A 22,495-nucleotide genomic window follows, 5' to 3' on the forward strand; every position below is an offset into this window, starting at 1 on the left:
AAATATCAAGAATCATTATTGGTGTTGATAATATATAAGAATTTTGACAAATATAGATGAAAAAGTCTACAGAATGATGTCAGAGTAATCTCTAGTTTTAGTTTCCTATAAATCTCCATCCCCCTTTTTATTTTCCTACTTTATAATCTAGATTTATCTTCTTAAATTGGATGTTCATTTCTTTATCATTTTACTATATCATTATTGCTCTTTAGAAAAAGTTGATCATATCACTCCAAAGACTTTTAAAATATTTCTTAGTTTTCTATAATTAAAAGGCAAAAAAATTAAACAGCATAGCATAAGTAGCCTTTTCAAATATGATTTCAACTATCTTCCTTTTGTTCAACTCATATCCTCTCAAATCACATGTAATGTCTTGGTATTCTCAAAACACGTAAGGGCCTATTTTACCACATATCTAGACTTCCCCTTTCCACCATCTAAAACATTTCCCTCCTAAACAACTCTACCCACTTGGTTAAGACCCAACTCAAAAACACCATCTCTCTCTTTTAGAGAATACTTGCCACCCATTATCCAAGGCAATTTTTTGCTGTTCTTCCATATTTCTTGTCTGGTATCCCTCTAACTATACTTGACCCCATCACAAGGCATTTTACCATTTATTCCTCCACTTTCTCAGTATTAATAATATGTGAATCCCTATAATATAGATTAATAGTTCTCAAATGGGAGAACTGTACCACTCCCACACTCCCACCCCTACAGGGACCATCTAATAATGTACTTAAACATTTTTGGTTGTCACAACTGAGGGAAAGTTGCTACTGGCACCTATTGTGTAGAAGCCTGTGACACAATGCATAAACAGCCTCCCACAACAAAAAATTATCTGACCAAATGTCTATGTAATGCAAAGTTAACAATCTTTGATCCAAATCAATGCCTGGTTCACATTAGGCCTTTAAAGGTTTATCAAAATAGAATAAAACATTTATCAAAGAATTTAAGAACATAAAAAGGGATATAAAATATGGAACAGTACAGGATAAAGAATAGCCAAGACAGTACAAAGAACAACATAAGCATTCATGCCCTAGCAGATATGAAGACTTCATAAAAAGCTATCGTTATGCCGAGGCCGGTTTGGCTCAGTGGATAGTGTCGGCCTGCGGACTGGACTGAAAGGTCCCAGGTTCGATTCCGGGCAAGGGCATGTACCTTGGTTGCGGGCACATCCCCAGTAGGGGGTGTGCAGGAGGCAGCTGATGGATGATTCTCTCTCATCGATGTTTCTGGCTCTCTATCCCTCTCTCCTCCTCTCTGTAAAAAATCAATAAAATACATATTTTTTTAAAAAGCTATAGTTATCACAAAAATGTGGCACTGGCATGGGGATTAAAACAAACACACCAGGAATGACATCATACACAATGGTGAAGCAGGTAGTAACTCCAAAATAGCATCCCTACATTAAGGCAACAATTTACGCTGATAAAAAATGGTCAGAATCAACTTTTTGAAACTCTAAAATCTAATCAAAACTTACAACTATCAGGGAAACACTTAAGAGAAAAAGCGGCTGAACTTTGATAGGAGAGCACTGTAATTTTTAAACCTATGCACCTACCATGCCCCACTCCCTGGTTAAGGTAGCAACCACAAAGACAGTGGCCCCCATTCCTGGCACAACTTGCAGATGCCAAAAGAATATGGACCTTATTCTTTTTGTTTTGTTTTGTTAATCCATTCCCGAGGATATTTTTCCACTGATTTTTTAGAGAGAGTGGAAGAGAGAGGGAAAGACAGAGAGAAACATTGTGAGAAAAACACATCGACTTGTTGCCTACTGCACGCTACCCCCTCCCCCCCTCACAAGGGCCGGGACAAGGAGTAAGCCCTAGCTGGTTTGGCTCAGTGGATAGAAGAATCTCAGGTTCGATTTCTGACAAGGGCATATGCTCGGGTTGTAGGTTCAATCCCCAGTAGGGGGAGTGAAGGAGACAGCTGATCAATGATTCTCTCTTGTCATTATGTTTGTTTGTTTTTAATTGGTCATCATTCTTTTATTTATTAATTTCTTTATTGTAAAGGTATCACATATTTGTCCTCAACCCCCCATTCCAATCCCCCACCCCCCACTCATGCCCCTACCCCTCTATTGTCCTTGACCACTGGTTAGGCTCATATGTGTGCACATAAGTACTTTGATCTTTCCCTTTTATTCCCACCCTCTCTTTGAGGTCCAACAGTCTGACCCATGGCTCCTTATCTCTGGGTCTGTTCTTGTTCATCAGTCTATGTTGTTCACCATTTCCCCTAGATGAGTAAGATCATGTCATACTGGAAATATACTTATAAAAATCAAAAATGAAACAAGCAATAATCTTTATGCTGAAAGATATATGAATCAGTCTGTAGTGAGCTTCTTTCTGAGCCTCCAGTTCTTTTGAGACCCAATTTCAATGTCAAACAGTTTCTTATGTGTACATGTCAGCAATATTTCAGTTCTGGATGGTGGGCAAATGCTGGCTCATTAATATTTCTATCTCTCGCCGGGACCGGTTTGGCTCAATGGATAGAGCGTCAGCTTGGGGACTGAAGGGTCCCGGGTTCGATTCCGGTCAAGGGCATGTACCTTGGTTGTGGGCATATCCACAGTAGGGGGTGTGCAAGAGGCAGCTGATCGATGACTCTCTCTCATCGATGTTTCTAACTATCTCTCTCCCTTCCTCTCTGTATAAAATCAATAAAAAAAAAAAAAATATATATATATATATATATATATATATATATATATATTTCTATCTCTCTCCCCCTCTCCCTTCCTCTCTGAAATCAACTTTAAAAAAAAATTTTTTTAAACCTTCTGCTAAAACATTCACTGACACTTTCCTTGGGGGCTGGTCTTATGGGACCACCATCATATATGCAGTCCATCTAGCCAAAATGCCATTATGCAGCATATGACTATATTTAAAATGTCCATTTCAAAAAAAAGTTACACACATACAAAGAAACAACAGAGCACAGCCCATTCACTAGAAAAAAAAAAAAGGAAATTAAGAGAACTGTCCACAAAGAAGCCCAGACATTGGAATAAGGAGACAAGATTTTTAAATCAACTATTTTAAATACACTAAAAGTAATAAGGGGCCGAAACCGGTTTGGCTCAGTGGATAGAGTGTCAGCCTGCGGACTGAAAGGTCCCAAGTTCGATTCCGGTCAAGGGCATGTACCTTGGTTGCGGGCACATCCCCAGTAGAAGATGTGCAAGAGGCAGCCAATTGATGTTTCTCTATCATCAATGTTTCTAACTCTCTATCCATCTCTCTTCCTCTCTGTAAAGACTGAATAAAATATACTTTAAAAATAAAATAAAATAAAATAAAAGTGATAAGGAAATCATAGACAAAGAATTAAAGGAAACCAGGATGTCTTAACAAGGTAAGACTATCCAGGTAAAGAAATTATAGAAAGAAATTAAATAAAATTTTGGAATAGTAAAGGACAATAACAGATATTTAAAATTCACTAAAGAGTTTCAACAGAAAATCTGAGCAGATAGAAATAATCAGTGAACTAAAGATAGGCCCATTGAGATTAACCAGTATAAGCAGAAAGAAAAAATAATGAAGAAAAACAAATAAAACATCAGAACAGACACTATCAAGCATACCTACACACACATAATGACAGTTCCAAAAGGATAGAGAAAAAGGAACAGAAAAAATATTTGAAGAAACTGTAACCTACAACTTTCCAAATTTCATAAAATACATAAATCTTTATATCTAAGAAACTCAACAAACTCTCAGTAGGATAGAGATCCACACTTAATCAAATTATAAGTGAACTGTCAAAAGCCAAAGAAGTTTTTGTAACCAACAGAAGTAACAAGTACAAAGGGTCCTCTTTAAATTAACAGCTGAACACCTTCGAGACCAGAGACATAACATATTTAAAGTGCTAGGGGGGGAAATTGTTAATCAACAATTCTATATGTAGCAAATGTATCCTTGGATAAGGAAGAAATGTGTCAAAAAAAACAAAAGCTGAGGGAATTTTCTGCTAGTATACCTGCCCTTCAATAAATGCTAAAGGAAGTCCACCAGCCTGTAGTGAAAGTACAAGTGTAACTTGGAGCTATATTATAAAATAAAAATAAAAATAACAATGGTAAAGTAACTAAAAATCCTTTTTTTAAAAGTTTGTAACTAATTCAACCTCTTTAGTAGATAATCAGAAACATCCTCCAGCCCTGCCCTAACCAGTTTGGCTCAGTGGATAGAGCCTGCGAACTTAAAGGTCCAAGGTTTATAAATAAATTAATTAATTAATTAATTAAAGGTCCAAGGTTCGATTCCAGTCAAGGGCACATGCCTGGGTTGTGGGCTTGATCCCCAGTGGGGGACTTGCATGAGGCAGCTGATCCATGATTCTCTCATTGTGGATGTTTCTATCTCTCTCTCCCTCTTCCTTCCTCTCTGAAGTCAATAAATATATATTTTAAAATTAAAGTTAAAAAAAAATTCCCCAGCCCTGGCCAGATGGTTCAGCATATTGGCGTGTCCTCCCTTTCACCAAAAAATTTCAGGTTAGATTACCAGTGGGGATATGTACAGGAGGCAACGGATTAATGTATATCTCTCACATAGATCTTTCTCTCACTCTTTCTCTTTTCTCTCAAAACCATGGTTATACAGTTTTTCAAGAATTTTATTGAAAAGACTGATAAATTTAGCCACACCCTCAAGGATATGAAAAAGGACCAACTAGAAATTAAGCATACAGTGACTGAAATAAAAAATATTATACAGAGATCTAATAGCAGACTAGAGGATTGCAAGAATCAAGTCAAAGATTTGAAATACATAGAAGCAAAAAACACCCAACCAGAAGAACAAAAAGAAAAAAAGATTCCAAAAAGTTGAAGATAGTCTAAGAAGCCTCTGGGACAACTTCAAACATACCAACATCAGAATTATGGGGGTGCCAGAAGAAGAGAGAGAGAGCAAGATACCAAAACAATATTGGAAGAAATAGTGACAGAAAACTTCCCCCACCTGGTGAAAGAAATAGACTTACAAGTCCAGAAAGTGCACAAAACCCCAAACAAAAGGAATTCAAAGAGGACCACAGTAAGACACATCGTAATTAAAATGCCAAGAGCATACCAACGGCATATTTCATTAACCTAGAAAGAACTCTCCAAAAGTTCATTTGGAACAATAAAAGACCCCGAATAGCCACAACAATCCTGAGAAAGAAGAGTAAAGTAGGAGGGATCTCAATACCAGATTTCAAGCTGTATTACAAAGCCACTGTTCTCAAAACAGCCTGGTACTGGCACAACAACAGACATATAGATCAATGGAATAGAATCGAGAACCCAGATATCAACCCAAATCACTATGCTCAATTAATATTTGACAAAGGGGGCACAAATATACAATGGAATCAAGACAGTCTCTTCAATAAATGGTGTTGAGAAAATTGGACAGATACATGCATAAGAATGAAACTAGATCACCAACTTACACCATACACAAAAATAAACTCAAAATGGATACAGGACTTAAACGTAAGACAGGAAATCATAAAAATACTAGAGGCATCCACGGGCAGCAAAATCTCAGACATATGCCCAAAGAACTTCTTCACTGATACTGCCCCTAGGGCAATGGAAGCTAAAGAGAAAATAAACAAATGGGACTACATCAAAATAAAAAGCTTTTTTACAGCAAAAGATACCATCAACAAAACAACAAGAAAGCCCACTGTATGGGAGAACATATTTGCAAATGTTATCACTGATAAAGGTTTAATCTCCAACATCTATAGACAGCTTATACAACTAAATAAAAGGAAAATGAAAGATCCAAGTAAAAAATGGGCAATGGACCTAAATAGAATATTTTCAAAAGACAGGAGGAAGGCCAAGAGGCACATGAAAACATGATCAAAGTCACTAATTATCCGAGAGATGCAAATCAAAACAACAATGCAGTACCATCTCACACCTGTCAGAATAGCCAACATCAACAAATCAACAAACGACAAGTGTTGGCGAGGTTGCGGAGAAAAAGGAACCCTCGTGCACTGCTGGTGGGAATGCAGACTGGTGCAACCACTGTGGAGAACAGTATGGAGTTTCCTCAAAAAACTGAAAATGGAACTCCCATTTGACCCCAGTAATCCCACTCCTAGGAATACAGCCCAAGAAACTAGAAACACCAATCAGAAAGGATATATGCACCCCTATGTTCATAGCAGCACAATCTGCAATAGCTAGAATTTGGAAACAGCCTAGGTGCCCGTCAGCAGATGATTGGATCCAAAAACCATGGTACATCTACACAATGGAATACTATGATGCCATAAAAAAGAAGGAATTCCCATCTTTTGCAGCAACCTGGATAGAATTAGAGAACATCATGCTGAGTGAAATAAGCCAGTCAATGAAAGAGAAATACCACATGACGTCATTCATTTATGGATATTAAGATGTGCAAGACCAAAAGACAAATATAAAGACAGTAAAGCAACAAGCAGACTGTCAAATTACAGCAGGGAGGGTAGGGATAACTGGGGGTGATAAGAGATCAACCAAAGGACTTGTATACATGCATATAAGTACAACCAATGGACACAAAACTCTGGGGAGGGAGGGTATGTATGAGAGGGGGAGGGGCAATGTCAAAATATGTACACAGATAATAATTTAATTTAAAAAATAAAATTAAAAATAATAATAATAATAAAATGCCAAGAGCAAAAGACAAAGAGAGAATATTAAAACCAGCAAGAGAAAAAAGTTACCTACAAGGGAGCACCCATACGATTATCAGTTGATTTCTCAACAGAAACTATGCAGGACAGACAAGAGTGGCAAGAAATATTCAAAGTGATGAATAGCAAGAACCTACAACCAAGATTACTCTACCCAGCAAAGCTATCATTCAGAATTGAAGGTCAGATAAAGAGCTTCACAGACAAGAAAAAGCTAAAGGAGTTTATCACCATCAAACCAGTATTATATGTAATGCTGAAAGGTATTCTTTTTTTTTTTTTTTTAATATATTTTATTGATTTTTCACAGAGAGGAAGAGAGAGGGATAGAGAGTTAGAAACATCGATGAGAGAGAATCATCGATCAGCTGCCTCTTGCACACCCCCTACTGGGGATGTGCCCGCAACCAAGGTACATGCCCTTGCCCGGAATCAAACCCGGGACCTTTCAGTCCGCAGGCCGACGCTCTATCCACTGAGCCAAACCGGTCCCGGCTGAAAGGTATTCTTTAAGAAGAGGAAGAAGAAGAAAAAGGTAAATATAAAAATTATGAACAACAAATACATACCTATCAACAAGTGAATCTAAAAATCAAGTGAATAAAAAATCTGACGAACAAAATAAACTGGTAAATATAATATAATCAGGCATATAAAGGGAGTGGACTCACAATTCTCAGGGGAGGGGGGGGGGAGGAAAGGGTGTAGGGGATGCGGGAAGAGACTGGGACAAAAATCTTACACCTATGGATGAGGACAGTTGGGGGGGGGGGGGCGGCAGATGGTGGGGTGGGAACCGGGTGGAGGGGAGCTATGGGGAGAAAAAGAGAAACAATTGTAATAATCTGAACAATAAAATTTATTAAATTAAAAAAATATATTTTAAGCGAAATAGCAAATGCAATATTACTTGAAAATAAATTAGTTTTGACTTTGGATTGTATACATCAAATACCACATAAAAGTCAATACCACTTCATAAGACCAAAATAAAGACAACTACAGATAGATTTAAAATCATAGTCATTTAAGATCTGTGCATTAAATTCTACACAATCTTTAAGAAAAGTAGGTAATACTTTTGACAGTGCTGAACTAGAATCATCAGGCTCACTCACAAGGTACATGTGGCTTTTAAAAGATCATCAAGCCACAAAAGTTAGCCCAGAGTCCTGGCAGGTTGCTAAGTGGTTAGAGCATCAGCCTAAGAACCACAGGGTTGTGGGTTCAATTCCCAGTAGAGGGCACATACCTCAGTTGCCAGCTCGATCCTTGGCCCCAGTTAGACCATGCAGGAAGCAACTAATAGACGTGGCTCTTTTACATGGATCTTTCTCTCTTTCTCTCTCTCTCTCTCTCTCTCTCTCTCTCTCTCTCTCTCTCTCTCCCCCCCCCCCACCCCCGACTCCCTTTTAATCTCTCTCAAAAAAAAAAAAAATCAATGGAAAAAATATCCTCAGGTGAGAATTAAAAAAAAAAAAAAAAAAAAAAAAAAAAAGTTAACCCAGAAACTGCAATATAACATAAATAAGTTCTGGATATTTAATGTACAGCATGGTGACTATAGTTAATACCATAATATACCCTTGAAAGTTTCTATAAAGTACATCTTAAATATTCTCACCACAGCAGCAAAAAAGGTAATTCTGTGTTAACTAATCTTATTATGAGTCATTTTTAAATATATACATATATCAAATCATCACATTGTACACCTTAAACTACACAACATTAGATGTCAATTACATCTCAATAAAGCTAGATAGAAAGGAAACCATGGTAATTGCACAATGGTCATACAATATTTGTCCACGAGTTGAGTTAAAAAATTGAAGTTAACCTTTTCCCAAATAAAACACACTCATATTTAAAACATTCGTTTAGTCAAGGTGTTATACCTCACCTATGGAATCCTCCTCCATCCAGTCAAAACTATACCCACCCTCCAAGAGCCAGATTCAAATGCGCTCTCTATATATAAAACCTTCCATGGACCCTTTCAGAAATGTCTTTCTACCCTGAACTCCCACAGCAACTTAAGTTTTTATCCAATGCAACATTTATCATTTTATATCCTGCAGCAAAACTATTTGTGTATATGGCTTAGTTCCTCTGCCATGTGGAAAATAAAACTAATCATTAGCCATATTAAATCCCTCTGACTGGACTGCCCTTTTTCATAGCCAACCCTTCACTGCTAACTCATCTTTAAGACCCAATACAGATACCATCTCCTGTACAAAACTTTTCCTAGCCGAAACCGGTTTGGCTCAGTGGTAGAGCACATATGTCAAACACAAGGCCCGCGGGCCAAATCCAGCCCGCCAGGCCTTGCAATGTGGCCCGCACCGCGCTGTCATCACTGCACTCCGCTGTCAGTTTATGACATTATCAGTTTATGACTGTTTAGTAAACCATTCGGTCCGTGATTTAGGCTGGATTTTAGATTTTGGCCCCTTCTCTGATTGAGTTCGACACCCCTAGTGGTAGAGCGTCGGTCTGCAGACTGAAAGGTCCCGGTTAGATTCCGGTCAAGGGCATATTCCTTGGTTGCGGGCACATCCCCGGTAGGGGGTGTGTAGGAGGCAGCTGGTCGATGTTTCTCTCTCATAGATGTTTCTAGCTCTCTATCTCTCTCCCTTCCTCTCGGTAAAAAATCAATAAAACATACTAAAAAAAACTTTTCCTAGATAGCCTCCAAATTAGGCTTTCTTTCATTTCTGTTCCCTAGCACAACCAATATTACCTCCATTTTAGCACTGCTTTGTGGTTGCTTATTTACTTACTAACTCCCTTGCTAAATGAAGAATGCCTTAATTAAGGAGGCATGAATTTTGTGAAGAGCGAAATCCACCTTAGTTCCCTTTGGTGATTATTTACCTAAAGGAACACTCCACTTAAAAACCACTCAACCTAAAAGCAGGCAAGGTGGTGATCTTAAAAAGCATCTACTATTCCAGGGACGTAAACTTCTTTAGTGGCTGGCTAGGGCTGAACTGCAGTTAGTTAAAAAAAAAAAAAAAAAAAAAGCCTAAGTGAATCTTCCACACCAGGGAAGTGCTTTTTTAAATGCAAATAATTAACCCTCCTAAACTCTAATTGGTTCCCTTCCTTTCCCAGACCACATTAGGGATGGGAGTATTGCACTAAGGCAGGTGGTGTAGGGAGAGGGGTTGAGACGAGGCTGGCAGAAGACTCACAGAAGGTTCCACCTTGTCAACCTTTGCACAGTGCCTGACCCCTAGTTGATACTCATGTATTTAATCAACGAATAAAGCATTGCCCAAATAATTGAGCATAGAGAAAAAAAAATTATATATATATATATATATATTACTGTCATACAAATATTTAAACAAATACTGAATGCAATATTTAACATGAAAGCTGAACTACAGATAACAATAGCTACTTCAAGCCAAAACTGAAAGACAAAGTCTCAGAGATAGCATCAGAAAATAATGGTGCACAGGGGAGAAACCAAGATGCAAGGTGATGGCATAGGTAAACACCTATACTGCTGCCTTGCACAACAATTTCAAAACTGCAACTGGAAGACAGAGCGGACATTGTCTGCTGGAAAGCTGGCTGAGTGGAAATTCTACAACTAGAAGGAAAGATAAAAAGACACTGAGACCCAGAGGAGCTGTGGAGAACAGGTGCGGAGACCCACACGCGGGGGAAGGGCTGGTGCCTGAATATGTGGCTAGCTTACTTGTGGATGCTCGGAGAGGGCAGGCAGCAAGTGTGTGGCTAGCTTTCTCGTTTGGGAAGGAAACAAAACCTCCCAACTGCACTGAAACCCAGTTCTAGGTGAGACTTTGGGTACCCAGACTCATTCAGGGAGAGACTAAATTGTCTGGCAGTGGGCAAAACTCAGGGCAACCTTCTCTAAGAGGTGCATGCAGTCATTGCCACGGGACACTGAGACACAGGGCCTTGTAGGTCGGGGCCGATGGGAAACCAAGGCTGTCTGCTCAGCCCTGAGAGTCCGCCCCATCGAAGCTGAGCACAGAAGCTCTCCCAGTGGAGACATAGCTGATCCTCACAGTCAATTGGCCTGGAGGTCAACTCCCCCCAGTGATACTAACAGCAATCTAGGCTTAACTACAACAAGACTGCATACATAGCCGAGACCAGTTTGACTCAGTGGATAGAGCGTCAGCCTTAGGACTGAAGAGTCCTGGGTTCGATTCAGGTCAAGGGCATGTACCTTGGTTACAGGCACATCCCCAGTAAGGGGCGTGCAAGAGGCAGCTGATCAATGACTCTCTCATCGATGTTTCTAACTCTCTATTCTCTCTCCCTTCCTCTCTGTAAAAAATCAATAAAATATATTTAAAAAAAAAAAAAAAAACTGCATACACAGCCCACAAAGTGGCACACCAAGAGTGTGCACCTCAGGTAACTGGGGAGGCTGAGACACTGGGCCCTGCTAGGACACCTACGGTAGAACACAAAGCCACTCCATCAACTCAGGGAAGCAGCCAAAATGCAGAGACAAAGAGGCAGGTCACAAATGAAGTAAATGGTGTCAAGTAAACAACTGGATATAGAGTTCAAAACTACGGTTATAAGGTTTTTCAAGAATTTCCTAGAAAAGGCCGATAAATTTAACGAGACCCTCGAGGATATGAAAAAGGACTAACTAGAAATTAAGCATACACTGACTGAAATAAAAAATATTGTACAGAGACCCAACAGCAGACTAGAGGATTGCAAGAATCAAGTCAAAGATTTGAAATACAAAGAAGCAAAAAACACCCAACCAGAAGAACAAAAAGAAAAAAAGATTCCAAAAAGTTGAAGATAGTCTAAGAAGCCTCTGGGACAACTTCAAACATACCAACATCAGAATTATGGGGGTGCCAGAAGAAGAGAGAGAGAGCAAGATACCAAAACAATATTGGAAGAAATAGTGACAGAAAACTTCCCCCACCTGGTGAAAGAAATAGACTTACAAGTCCAGAAAGTGCACAAAACCCCAAACAAAAGAAATTCAAAGAGGACCACAGTAAGACACATCGTAATTAAAATGCCAAGAGCAAAAGACAAAGAGAGAATATTAAAACCAGCAAGAGAAAAAAGTTACCTACAAGGGAGCACCCATACGATTGTCAGCTGATTTCTCAACAGAAACTATACAGGACAGACAAGAGTGGCAAGAAATATTCAAAGTGATGAATAGCAAGAACCTACAACCAAGATTACTCTACCCAGCAAAGCTATCATTCAGAATTGAAGGTCAGTTAAAAAGCTTCACAAATCAGAAAAAGCTAAAGGAGTTCATCACCACCAAACCAGAACTATATGAAATGCTGAAAGGCATTCTTTAAAAAGAGGAAGAAGAAAAAGATAAAGATAAAAATTATGAACAACAAATACGTATCTATCAATAAGTGAATCTAAAAACCAAGTGAATAAAAAATCTGACAAACAGTATTAACTGGTGAATATAATAGAATCAGGAGCATAGAAAGGGAGTGGACTGACAATTCTTAGGGGAAAAGGGAAGTGGGGTTACGGGAAGAGACTGGACAAAAAGCCTACACCTATGGATGAGTACTGTGGGGCAGGGTAAGGGCAGAGGGTGGGGTAGGAACCTGGTGGAGGGAAGCAATGGGGGGGAAAAAAGAGGAACAATTGTAATAATCTGAACAATAAAGATATTTTAAATTTTTTTAAAAAGGAAGAAAATAATGGTGCTTATCCAACAGATTCTGGGCTAATCACATCAGCAAAAGTTCTCTCCAATGTCAACTCAAATACCTGCACAGCATTAGCTCCCAAACTGGACAAAGGGTGTTGTGAAATCAAGAGAAGCCACACAAGCAGAAGCCTGGAGTCACAGAGACATGGGGTCCAAAATCAGTGTGTTGCTCATTCGATGGGAGCCCTGGAACGTATGACTTAACCTCCCTAAGTCTCAATTTCCTCATCTGTAACGTAAAGATAAAGAATTACTACCTCAGCCAGGCCACTGTGGCTCATTAGGTTGGGCATTGTCCCATCACCAAAAAGTTTCAAGTTTGATTCTTGGTCAGGGCACATGCCCACGTTACAGGAATTGATCCCCAGTGGGGGCCGTTCAGGAAGCAGTTCATTGATGTTTCTCTCTCTTTGATGTTTCTATTTCGCTCTCCCTCCCTCTCTCTCTATAAATAAATAGAAAAAGAATTACTACCTCAAATTAGTATAAGACCTAAATTTAAAACGTCACATAAAAAAAGAAAAGAAATAGTGGCTACAGGGCAAAATTCACAGAATCTTTTCCCGGGGCAAAAATCACAATTGGCTAGAATTAATATAGGTATTTTCAGAAGTATCTCCAATCATAAAAGAGCATAAATCTAATACAACTGGGTATAGTATTCTTCCAAATAGAGCATGTCCAGAACCACAATAATTATTAACAAACTTCCCAGGAAAATTTTTTTCTTTTCCAATAAGTGTTTGAACAAATATGTGTACATGATATTATGACAGATTATATTAGCAACAAATCACTTATATCCTAATCATATAAGTTTTAAGGCAAAAAAGATATGCATGCAATGAATAAAGAAACTTCTCATCACTACTTTTCTCCCTACCCCCAAAAAAGGCAATAAAATTTAAGAAAGACTGCCGGGACCGGTTTGGCTCAGTGGATAGAGAGTCAGCCTGGGGACTGAAAGGTCCCGGGTTCGATTCCGGTCAAGGGCATGTACCTTGGTTGCGGGCGCATCCCCAGTAAGGGGTGTGCAAGAGGCAGCTGATCGATGATTCTCTCTCATCGATGTTTCTAACTCTATCCCTCTCTCTTCCTCTCTGTGAAAAATCAATAAAATATATTTTTTAAAAAAATTTAAGAAAGACTGATATTCACATAAACAGGATCACATTTAAGTAACTGACTTTTCAATGTATGATTTTGCCAGGTCATCAGTTTATTTTCTTCCCTCTTGCCTTTTCACTATTTTTTCACCACACTATCCTAGAAAATTTCTTTTTTATGTAAACACAAGTAAAAATGAGACCTAGTAAAGTGCTCAAGAGAATATCTGACAAAGAAAAAATCTGGAACTACTATGTAACAAAACTAATGGTAATGCATTAATTGCTCATATTATGTCTCACATTAGAAAAGAATCAAGAGTGATTTGGTATTGTGGATTCAACATCCTTCAACTAATTATGGCTTGTGATGAATTGACACTTCGGCCCGAGAATTTGGATTTCTCCTTTTCTTTAGAGGATTTCTCTACATTGATTAGTATATATGTGGTTCTTTTCTTTTTTTTTAATTTGATTTATTGATCATCTCGTTTTTCTGCATGCCAATTTAAAAACATATATATTTTATTGATTATTTTTACAGAGAGGAAGGAAGAGGGATAGCGAGTCAGAAACATCCATCAGCTGCCTCCTGTACACCCCCCACTGGGGATGGACCCGCAACCAAGGTCCAGGCCCTTGACAGGAATCAAACCTGGAACCCTTCAGTCAGCAGGCCAACGCTCTATGCACTGGGCCAAACCTGCGCCCAGTCCTCCTGCGCCGCCATTGCGGGGGGGGGGGGGGGGGGGCCGGGGGACAGCGGGGCCAGGTTGGGCTGGGCGGCGGCCGAGGCGGGCCCGTGTGTGCGCGCGCGCGCCTGGGCGGCAGTCCCTGTCTTCCTGACCGCAGGGCGACCCGGGCCGCTGGAATTGTTTCCATTATCCCACTATCTCATCCGGACTTGGAGGCAAAACATTGTAACAGCTAAAACTCAAAGTTGCAACAAATGACCACAACAGTAGCTAACATGAATTTCTTCTAATACTTGGGCTAAATTAAAGTGGTCAAATCATATTGGATCTGGCAGCTCAAAGAATCATTAATGCCTTATGGTTAAGAACATAAGCTCTGGAGTCAAGACTGGGTTCAATTCCCAGACTGGGTTAAATTACTAATTACAAGCTGTATTAACTTTGGTCAAGTTTCTTTGATCTCAAAGAACTTATGCCTCAGTTTCCTCCTCATCTGCAAAATGAGAAATACCAAGTACCTACCCCATAGGATTGTTTCAAGAATTAATCAAGATTATACAGGTAGCCTTTGCTGGTTTGGCTCAGCGGTAAGAGCATCAGTCCAGGACTGAAGGGTCACTGATTCAATTCCAGTCAAGGGCATGTACCTCAGTTGCAAGCTCCATCCCTGCCCCAGTTGGGGCACATGGGGAGGCAACTAATCAATGTCTCTCTCTCACACTGAAGTTACTACGATGCTGTAAAAAGGAAGGATCTCCTACCGTTTGCAACAGCATGGATGGAGTTGGATAGCATTATGCTAAGCGAAATAAGCCACTGAGAGAAAGATAAATATCACATGATTTCACTCATTTGTGGATTATAATGAACAAAAAACAAATCCAGAGACAAAGAAGCTCAAGAGGGAAGATAGGGTAGGTAAGGGGGAGAGATCAACCAAAGGACTTGTATGCATGCATATAAGCATAACCAGTGAACACAGACACTAGGGGGGTGAGAGCATTGGGGGGGGGGCAATGGGGGAAAATGGAGGGATAAGGACACATATGTAATACCTTAATCAATAATGAAAAAAATATATTTAAAAAATGAAGTTTCTCTCTCTGTGTGTCTTTATCCTCCCTTCCACTCTCTTTAAAAATAAATGGGAAAAAATATCCTCAGGTGAGGATTAACAAAAAAACAATAACAAATTAAAAATTAAAGATTATACAGGTAAAGGTATAGTTCTTACTCTTACCACCAGAATCTACAAAAATTCAAGAACCATAAAGAGAATCAAGCCTGGCATAAAATGAATAATTCTAGTCAGGAAGTGTACACATGGTTAATTTGTTCACTCTAAAGAAAAGGAGAAATCCAAATTCAGAAAACACCACAGTTTTAAATGCCAACTTTGTGAAATACAGCCTTCTGATGAACATGAGCACCTGTTAATAACCAACCAACAAGTTGTACGGGGTATGTACCTCTACGTGTCCAATTCCCCATATATAAAGGTTTACTATCCTTGAGCCAATACTAAGCACAAATTCAGAAACCAAAGCCACAATCTTTTCACAACTAGGGATCTACAATCTAACAACTAAAGTGTATTTTTTTCCTCAAGGGAAGGAAATCATGTATCAACTCGCGGTTAATGCAGGAAAAAATAGACACAAGTATCACAGGTTCATTCTCAAAATCTACATAGTAGCTAAAGAGCCTATCTTTAAACACATAATATCCTAGTCGTTACTCAAAGGCACATTTCGGCAACTACGAATGCAATTCTGATCCATGCTCCCTGTTATTTCCTTTAGTTTGCCACTAGTCGCCAAGAATACATCTCAGTTGGCTGGCCGGTGCGGCTCAGTGGTTGAGCATCACCCATGAACCACGAGGTCACCGTTGGATTCTCACCGGTCAGGGCACAGGCCTGGGTTGTGGGCTAGATCCCCAGTGGTAGGCATGCAGGAGGCAGCCTTCAACCACTCATTATTGATGTTTCTATCTCTCTCCCTCTCTCTTCCTCTCTGAAATCAGTAGAAAAGATATTTTAAAAAGGAAAGGTTGAGTTTAAAAAAAAATACATCTCTGGTAAAAAAAAATTATTGATTCACAAGGGATGAAATGTCAAATGTCAAACTGCCTGAGAAGCAAGCCAGCCACCTATGTAAAAGTGGTATACATTTCATATTAACCCATATTTTTATCCATCGCGAGGCAAATCAGAAGCACAAAGAGGGGGGAGGGGGGGCTTCAATCGAATAAACGTGCTTAATTGGTACGAGGCAGCCTGCTAGGGAGAGCTTCCCTTGCAATAAATCTTACTTCCCATCAATCCACGTTTACCTGCTCCCCGTCCCTCACGGAATAAAGAAAGAAACAAAAATAGGGTCTAATTACTTTTGCTCGAAATGTGCTCAGAAAGTGGGAAAACATCTGCGATCTGCCTTCCCAACCACAAAAGCTGGACTTCGCAAAAAAGTATGCCCTTTGGAAGCCAAGCCTCATGTTACTTTCCCCTTGCCTAGAGGCATGTCCAAGGATACCCTTCAGGATCTGAAGCAGAAAAGGGATGTAAATACTCGGCAAGATCCACCCATTCACCCCCAGAAAGGGACTTGTCCCCAAGGGCTGGGGAAAAAAATCTTCAAGGCCTGGTTACTTCCGGTCTCCAGCCGTCTTCAGGCCACTAAGTCGTCCCAGGATCTCACATCCTCCAGCACGCACGCCCCTCCCCCTCTTCCCACCCTCTCACCCCACCTTCTTCCCACCCTCCCGCCCCCCTCTTCTTACCCTCCCACCAGCTTCTCCCCCAACGCAGTTTCTAGGCCCAACGATCAGAAAGAATGACGGGGACAGCGACAACTGCCTCCGACTCCGGCGGCGTCTCGATGCTCAGGCATCACATAAACAAGAGGAGGCCGACAGAGCCTCACCGGTTCGGAAAACGCTAAAGCATGCGCCCGACATTCCAGGCCGCTCCCCCCACCCCCACCCCGCACCCCCACCCCGCCGCCACCGCCGCCACCCCCACCCGGAGCTGGAACCTACCGCCAAACCCCCAAACCCTTCTCACCTAAAGAGAAAACGATGCCTCTTTCGGCTAAGCAAGACCGGTTTGAGCCACCAAGTCAAGGATTTCCCAGACTCAGGGTGCTCGCAGGCCACGATCGCTAGGACCCGTGAGACCGGGTTGGGTTTTACCTCATGGGCTCAGCAGTCATGTTTTCACTTCAAAGCCTTGTGGGCTTCGGCTGCCGTAGGGCGTCGCTCCGCGCTCGCCAGCGCCGGGCTACGACAGAAATCACCGGATTCGGCCGTCGCTAATAGCGGGTGCTGGAACCTTCCCTCAGCTCAAAGGCCGCTCCCGCTGCCACCGCTACAGAATCCGCGGAAACAAAGCGACGCCGCCGCCGCCGCCATTTTGTTGGGCCGAGGCTTAGGCAGGAAAATTGGCGGGCCCTCCCTCTTCCCCTCTCCGCCCTCCATTGGCTACCGCCTCCGCAGCTCGCGTTCTGATTGGCTGTGGCAATTCGCATTCTTTGGGGGCCTGTTGCTAAGGCAGTCTGAGTCAGTTGATCCTCTCCACCTTTACTAGAGTTTTGCAACAATTGAATAACATTGACCTGAAAGTGAGAGGGACTATTTGGACTTGATGCCCACAATGCTTTTGGATACATCCTCTTTTCTTGACACAGTAGCAAAATAGTAGCAACAACTTACATTTCTTGAGAGTTGGCTGTATGCCCAGCACTATCTATACTAATCTGTATCAGGACTATGGCATGGAATCCTCATACCCTTTGAGGTATACTAGCACACACTATTATTATCTACATTTTCCACATGAGGAAACCAAGACACAAAATCCCACAGTAATGAAGCCGAAATTCAGGCCAGACACCACACTCTTAAACACTAACCTATGCTTAGATCCTAAATGTTCTTGCCAATATTCCAGGTTATCATGAAGTGCTTTCCTTTTCTGGATGTTTTATGTATAATATCCAGCATGTCATATACAGTATATATAACATAAAACCAACTTGAAATCTGCATACAATTCTTTCAATGTTGAATAAACTCTACACCTCTGCTTGGAAAACACACACACACCATTTACCAATCTGATGTGATGTGTAGCTCACAAATGTAGCAATTTAGATCTGTTTCCCCATTACAGAGGTATGGCTGATGATCTCTGCTATCATGTTCTATCATGTTCTATAATTGAATAGTCCATTGGTAATCTCTGCAAGTCACAAATCAGTTCTCTCAAATTTAACAGTTTCAATTTTTTAATCCAAAATGATTCTGCAATACATGTTTTAGTTAATTCTATTTTTTGTTGTCTTAAATCTGCAAGAACTCCTATTGTGTTTAGGTTACAATGTTGCTGCTTTCTATTGGAATAGCAAGTGATGAGCCTTTTTTAATGGAATACTTTGATAATCTGATAGACTCAGGCAACTTTTTAATCAAAAGAAGCTTGTACACATTTCAAGTCATCTTTCAGATATTTAGGTACCATTGCCAACTGTAGAAACCAGCTTTCTGTATCCCGTATACTGATTTTCTTCTTGTGGTCCATACATTAAGCATCATTTAAATATACAAGTTACAGTTTTATTTTCCTCCTGAGTAAATGCAATTAACTAATTAACTTAAAAAGAGAGCCACTTCATTACAGACAACACACAACTTTTAAAATATATCTTGGTGACAAACACTAAAGATCTTTAAATAACATCCCACAAATAGAGAATAACAAAATTTCAATCATATAATTTGAAAAATACACAATAACTTACTATATTTGTTTATTTTAAGAAAGAGTATTTCTCTGCTTTTACAGGATGACTAACAAAGTTTTACTGATATAGTTTTATCACTTTCAATAGGTACTTCTCAATTAGTTTCATTCAGCTTTATTTTAGAAAAAATTCAATGTTACGCATCTCTTTCACAATTTTTATCAAATTGACACAGAAAACAACTTAGAACCCTTTCTTTCTATCAAACCTAATAGGATTCTTGACCGTAAGTATATAATTTGTGAATTTGCTTATTTGCTTTGGAAGAAAGAGAAGGTAAATTACCTTTAAGAGAACAAGTTGGATGACAATTAGATCCTCTCATAATTTTTAAATAAACACCATCACAAGTTCTATTTAATGTCCAAATCACAATGCTATGGAAACATCTATGAAATGTTTAAATGTATAAATTCTTAATCCAGAAATTTAACTAATAGGAATTTATCCAACAGATACCCTCTACATGTGAAAACTGAGATGTCTGAAAGATTATTCACTGAAGCATTGTCACATCAAAGTGACATAGATGTTCCCCAACTGGGGGCTGGTTAAATAAATTATTATATCCATACAAAAAAAAATACCATATAGCTTTTTTATATAATTTTTTTCCAAAAATCCCCATTTCAATTGCAGGTAAGACTATGGCACAGTTCACAGACTGAAAACTAAGAATGACTACATGCGATTTTTTTTTTTTTGTAATTTAAGGGCAAAAATGATTTGTCCCACAATATAAGCAATATAATTAAAACCAGGGCGGAACGGCTGGAAATTCAGACTGGTGCAATCATTACGGAAAACAGTATGGAGTTTGCACAAAAAATTAAATATGGAACTGCCATTTGACCCAGTGATCTCACTTTTAGGAATATATCCTAAGAAACCCAAAGCACCAATGAGAAAGAATATATGCACCCCTATATTCATAGCAGCACAATTCACCATAGCTAAGATCTAAAAACAGCCCAAGTGGAGATCAGTAGATGAGTGGATAAAAAGGTGTGGTACATTTATATCATGGAATACTATGTAGCAGTAAAAAAAAAAAAAAAAAAAAAAAAAGAAGGATCTCTTACCCTTTGAGATAGCATGGAGGGACCTGGAGAGCATCATGCTAAGTGGCGTAAGTCAGTCAAAGACAAATATCAAATAGTTGCACACATTGTTGCACTTTATTGCAGCAATAAAGAGTTATATGGAAACTAAGTAACAAACTAGTGAACAGTGAATCCAGAGAGAGGAAATATGAAACACTGTGGAATCTCAGAGGGAAGGTGGGGGAGGGTGAGTGGGTGGGAAGTACCGGTAATAAACCAAAGAGATTGTATGCATATATGGTATGCAGAATCCAAGGACACAGACAATAGGGTGCTGAAGGCCTGGGGCTGAAGGTCTGGGTCGGGCTGGAGGGAGTTAATGGGGGGAAAAAAGGGGACATATGTAATGCTTTCAACAATAAAGAGGTATAGCAGAAGCTGGTTTGGCTCAGTGGTAGAGCAATGGTCTGCGGACTGAAGGGTCCCAGGTTCGGTTCCAGTCAAGGGCATGTACATTGGTTGCGGGCACATCCCCTGTAGGGGGTGTGCAGTAGGCAGCTGGTCCATGTTTCTCTCTTATCAACGTTTCTAGCTCTCTATCTCTCTCCCTTCCTCTCTGTATAAAATCAATAAAATATATTTTTTTATAAAAACAATAAAGAGGTATAAAAAAATAAAATGTCAGCCAAAACCGCTTTGGCTCAGTGGATAGAGCGTCGGCCTGTGGACTGAAAGGTCCCAGGTTCGATTCCAGTCAAGGGCATGTACCTTGGTTGTGGGCACATCCCCAGTAGGGGTGGTGCAAGAGGTAGCTGATTGATGTTTCTAACTCTCTCTCCCTCTGTAAAAAAAAAAAAAAAAATTAATAAAATATATATTTAAAAAAAAAAAAGACTGCTTCTGCTGTGTCCAGAGATTTTTGTTTGTTGTGTGTTCATTTTCATTTGTTTCCAGAAAGTTTTTTATTTCTTTCTTGATCTCTTTGGTAACCCATTCATTATTTAATAACATGCTATTTAGCCTCCATAAGCTTAAGAGTTTTTTAATGATTTTACTGTAGTTGATTTCTAATTTCATCCCACTATGTTCTGAGAAGACGCTTGATATGATTTCTATCTTCTTAAACTTGTAGAGACTTCTTTTGTGTTCTAACATGTGGTCTCTCTTTCTGAATTATCCATCTGCACTTGAGAAGAATGTATATTCTACTGCTTTGGGGTGAGATATTCTATAAATGTCAATTAAATCCATTTGATCCAGTGTGTGCTTTCCTTGTTAAGTTTTTGTCTGGAAGATCTATAGTGAAGTCAAGTCAGAGAGGAATTAAAGTCCCCTACTATGACTGTATTGTTGTTAAAATACTCTTAAAATTCTCTAGAAGTTTTCATATATATATATATATATATATATATATATATATATACTCCTATATTGGGTGGGTGCATATGTTTACCAGTGTTATATCCTTTGGTTGTATTGATCCCTTTAGTATTATGTGGTGACCTTTGTTGTCTTTTGAGATGGCCTTCATTTTGAAGTCTATTTTATTGGATATGAGCATTGCAACTCCAGCTTTTTTTTTCTTTTCCATTTGCATGGGAAAAATTTTTTTCATCCCTTCACTCTCATCCTGTATGTGTCTTTTGTTCTGAGGTAGGTCCCTTGTAGACAGCACACAGTTGGGTCATGTTTTTGTATCTATTCAGCTATCCTGTGCCTTTTATTTGGAGCATTGAATCCATTTATATTTAGGGTTATTATTGATAGGTACTTATTTATTGCTGTTTTAATTCTGTATGCCTAGGTATCTCTCTCTCTCTCTCTCTCTCTCTCTCTCTCTCTCTCTCTCTCTCTGTTCCCACTGCATTTATTATTAATATTAAAAACGTTAAAAAGAAACAAATTCACTTTCAGTTTTCCAACGGCTCTCACCCTCCCTCTTGTCCACACAACTCCTGGCCATGTCCTCAGGGCCAGTTCCAGACTGAGTCTTGCTCATTGCCGTTTTCACAGAAAACAACCAGCAGCAGCAACGGAGGTGGGGAGCAGGCAGCAAGATGTCCAGTGGAGATTCACAGAATTCACACGGAAGGCCTGGGGCCTCTCAGGGACTAGGCTAAGAACACGGCTGTGGACAAAATGGGGTAGGCCCACCAGAAGCTTAGAGCACATCTCATGGGCCCATGTCAAACCCAAAAAAGTGGCACCAGAGAATGGGGGGTCAGGGGGGCAGCCTTGCAGGAAGGTCCCAGTGCTCCCTCTTTGGGGTGGGGAGAGCCTAGAGGCACCCCAGCCTCACTCATTTGGGCAGAAACACCATAGTGCGGAGAAGCCACAGAGAGCCACGGACATCGAGACAGGCTACGGTGTGCGTTCACCCTGC

General features: G+C 39.9%; 1 protein-coding gene across 13 annotated transcripts in view; it reads right to left on the reverse strand.

Annotated features, from left to right (window-relative positions):
• ATRX (ATRX chromatin remodeler) overlaps window positions 1-17,718 on the reverse strand; it is a 227,719-nt gene extending 210,001 nt beyond the window's left edge. For 6 of the 13 annotated variants that reach the window (XM_084869369.1, XM_084869368.1, XM_084869376.1 and 3 more), the window contains exon 1: window positions 17,460-17,704. Coding sequence is in view for 6 of the 13 variants with exons in the window: in XM_084869375.1 (XP_084725501.1) it covers window positions 17,460-17,479 (20 nt within the window). In the remaining 7 variants the exon portion in view is untranslated. Of the gene's footprint in view, window positions 1-17,331 lie in introns of all 13 variants that reach the window. The other 7 variants (XM_084869377.1, XM_084869373.1, XM_084869365.1 and 4 more) reach the window with 3 other exon arrangements.
• Window positions 17,719-22,495: the final 4,777 nt, after the last annotated feature.

The sequence above is a fragment of the Pipistrellus hanaki genome, assembly GCF_964339955.1.
Source record: "Pipistrellus hanaki genome assembly, chromosome: X".
In the NCBI taxonomy this organism is placed as follows: domain Eukaryota; kingdom Metazoa; phylum Chordata; class Mammalia; order Chiroptera; family Vespertilionidae; genus Pipistrellus; species Pipistrellus hanaki.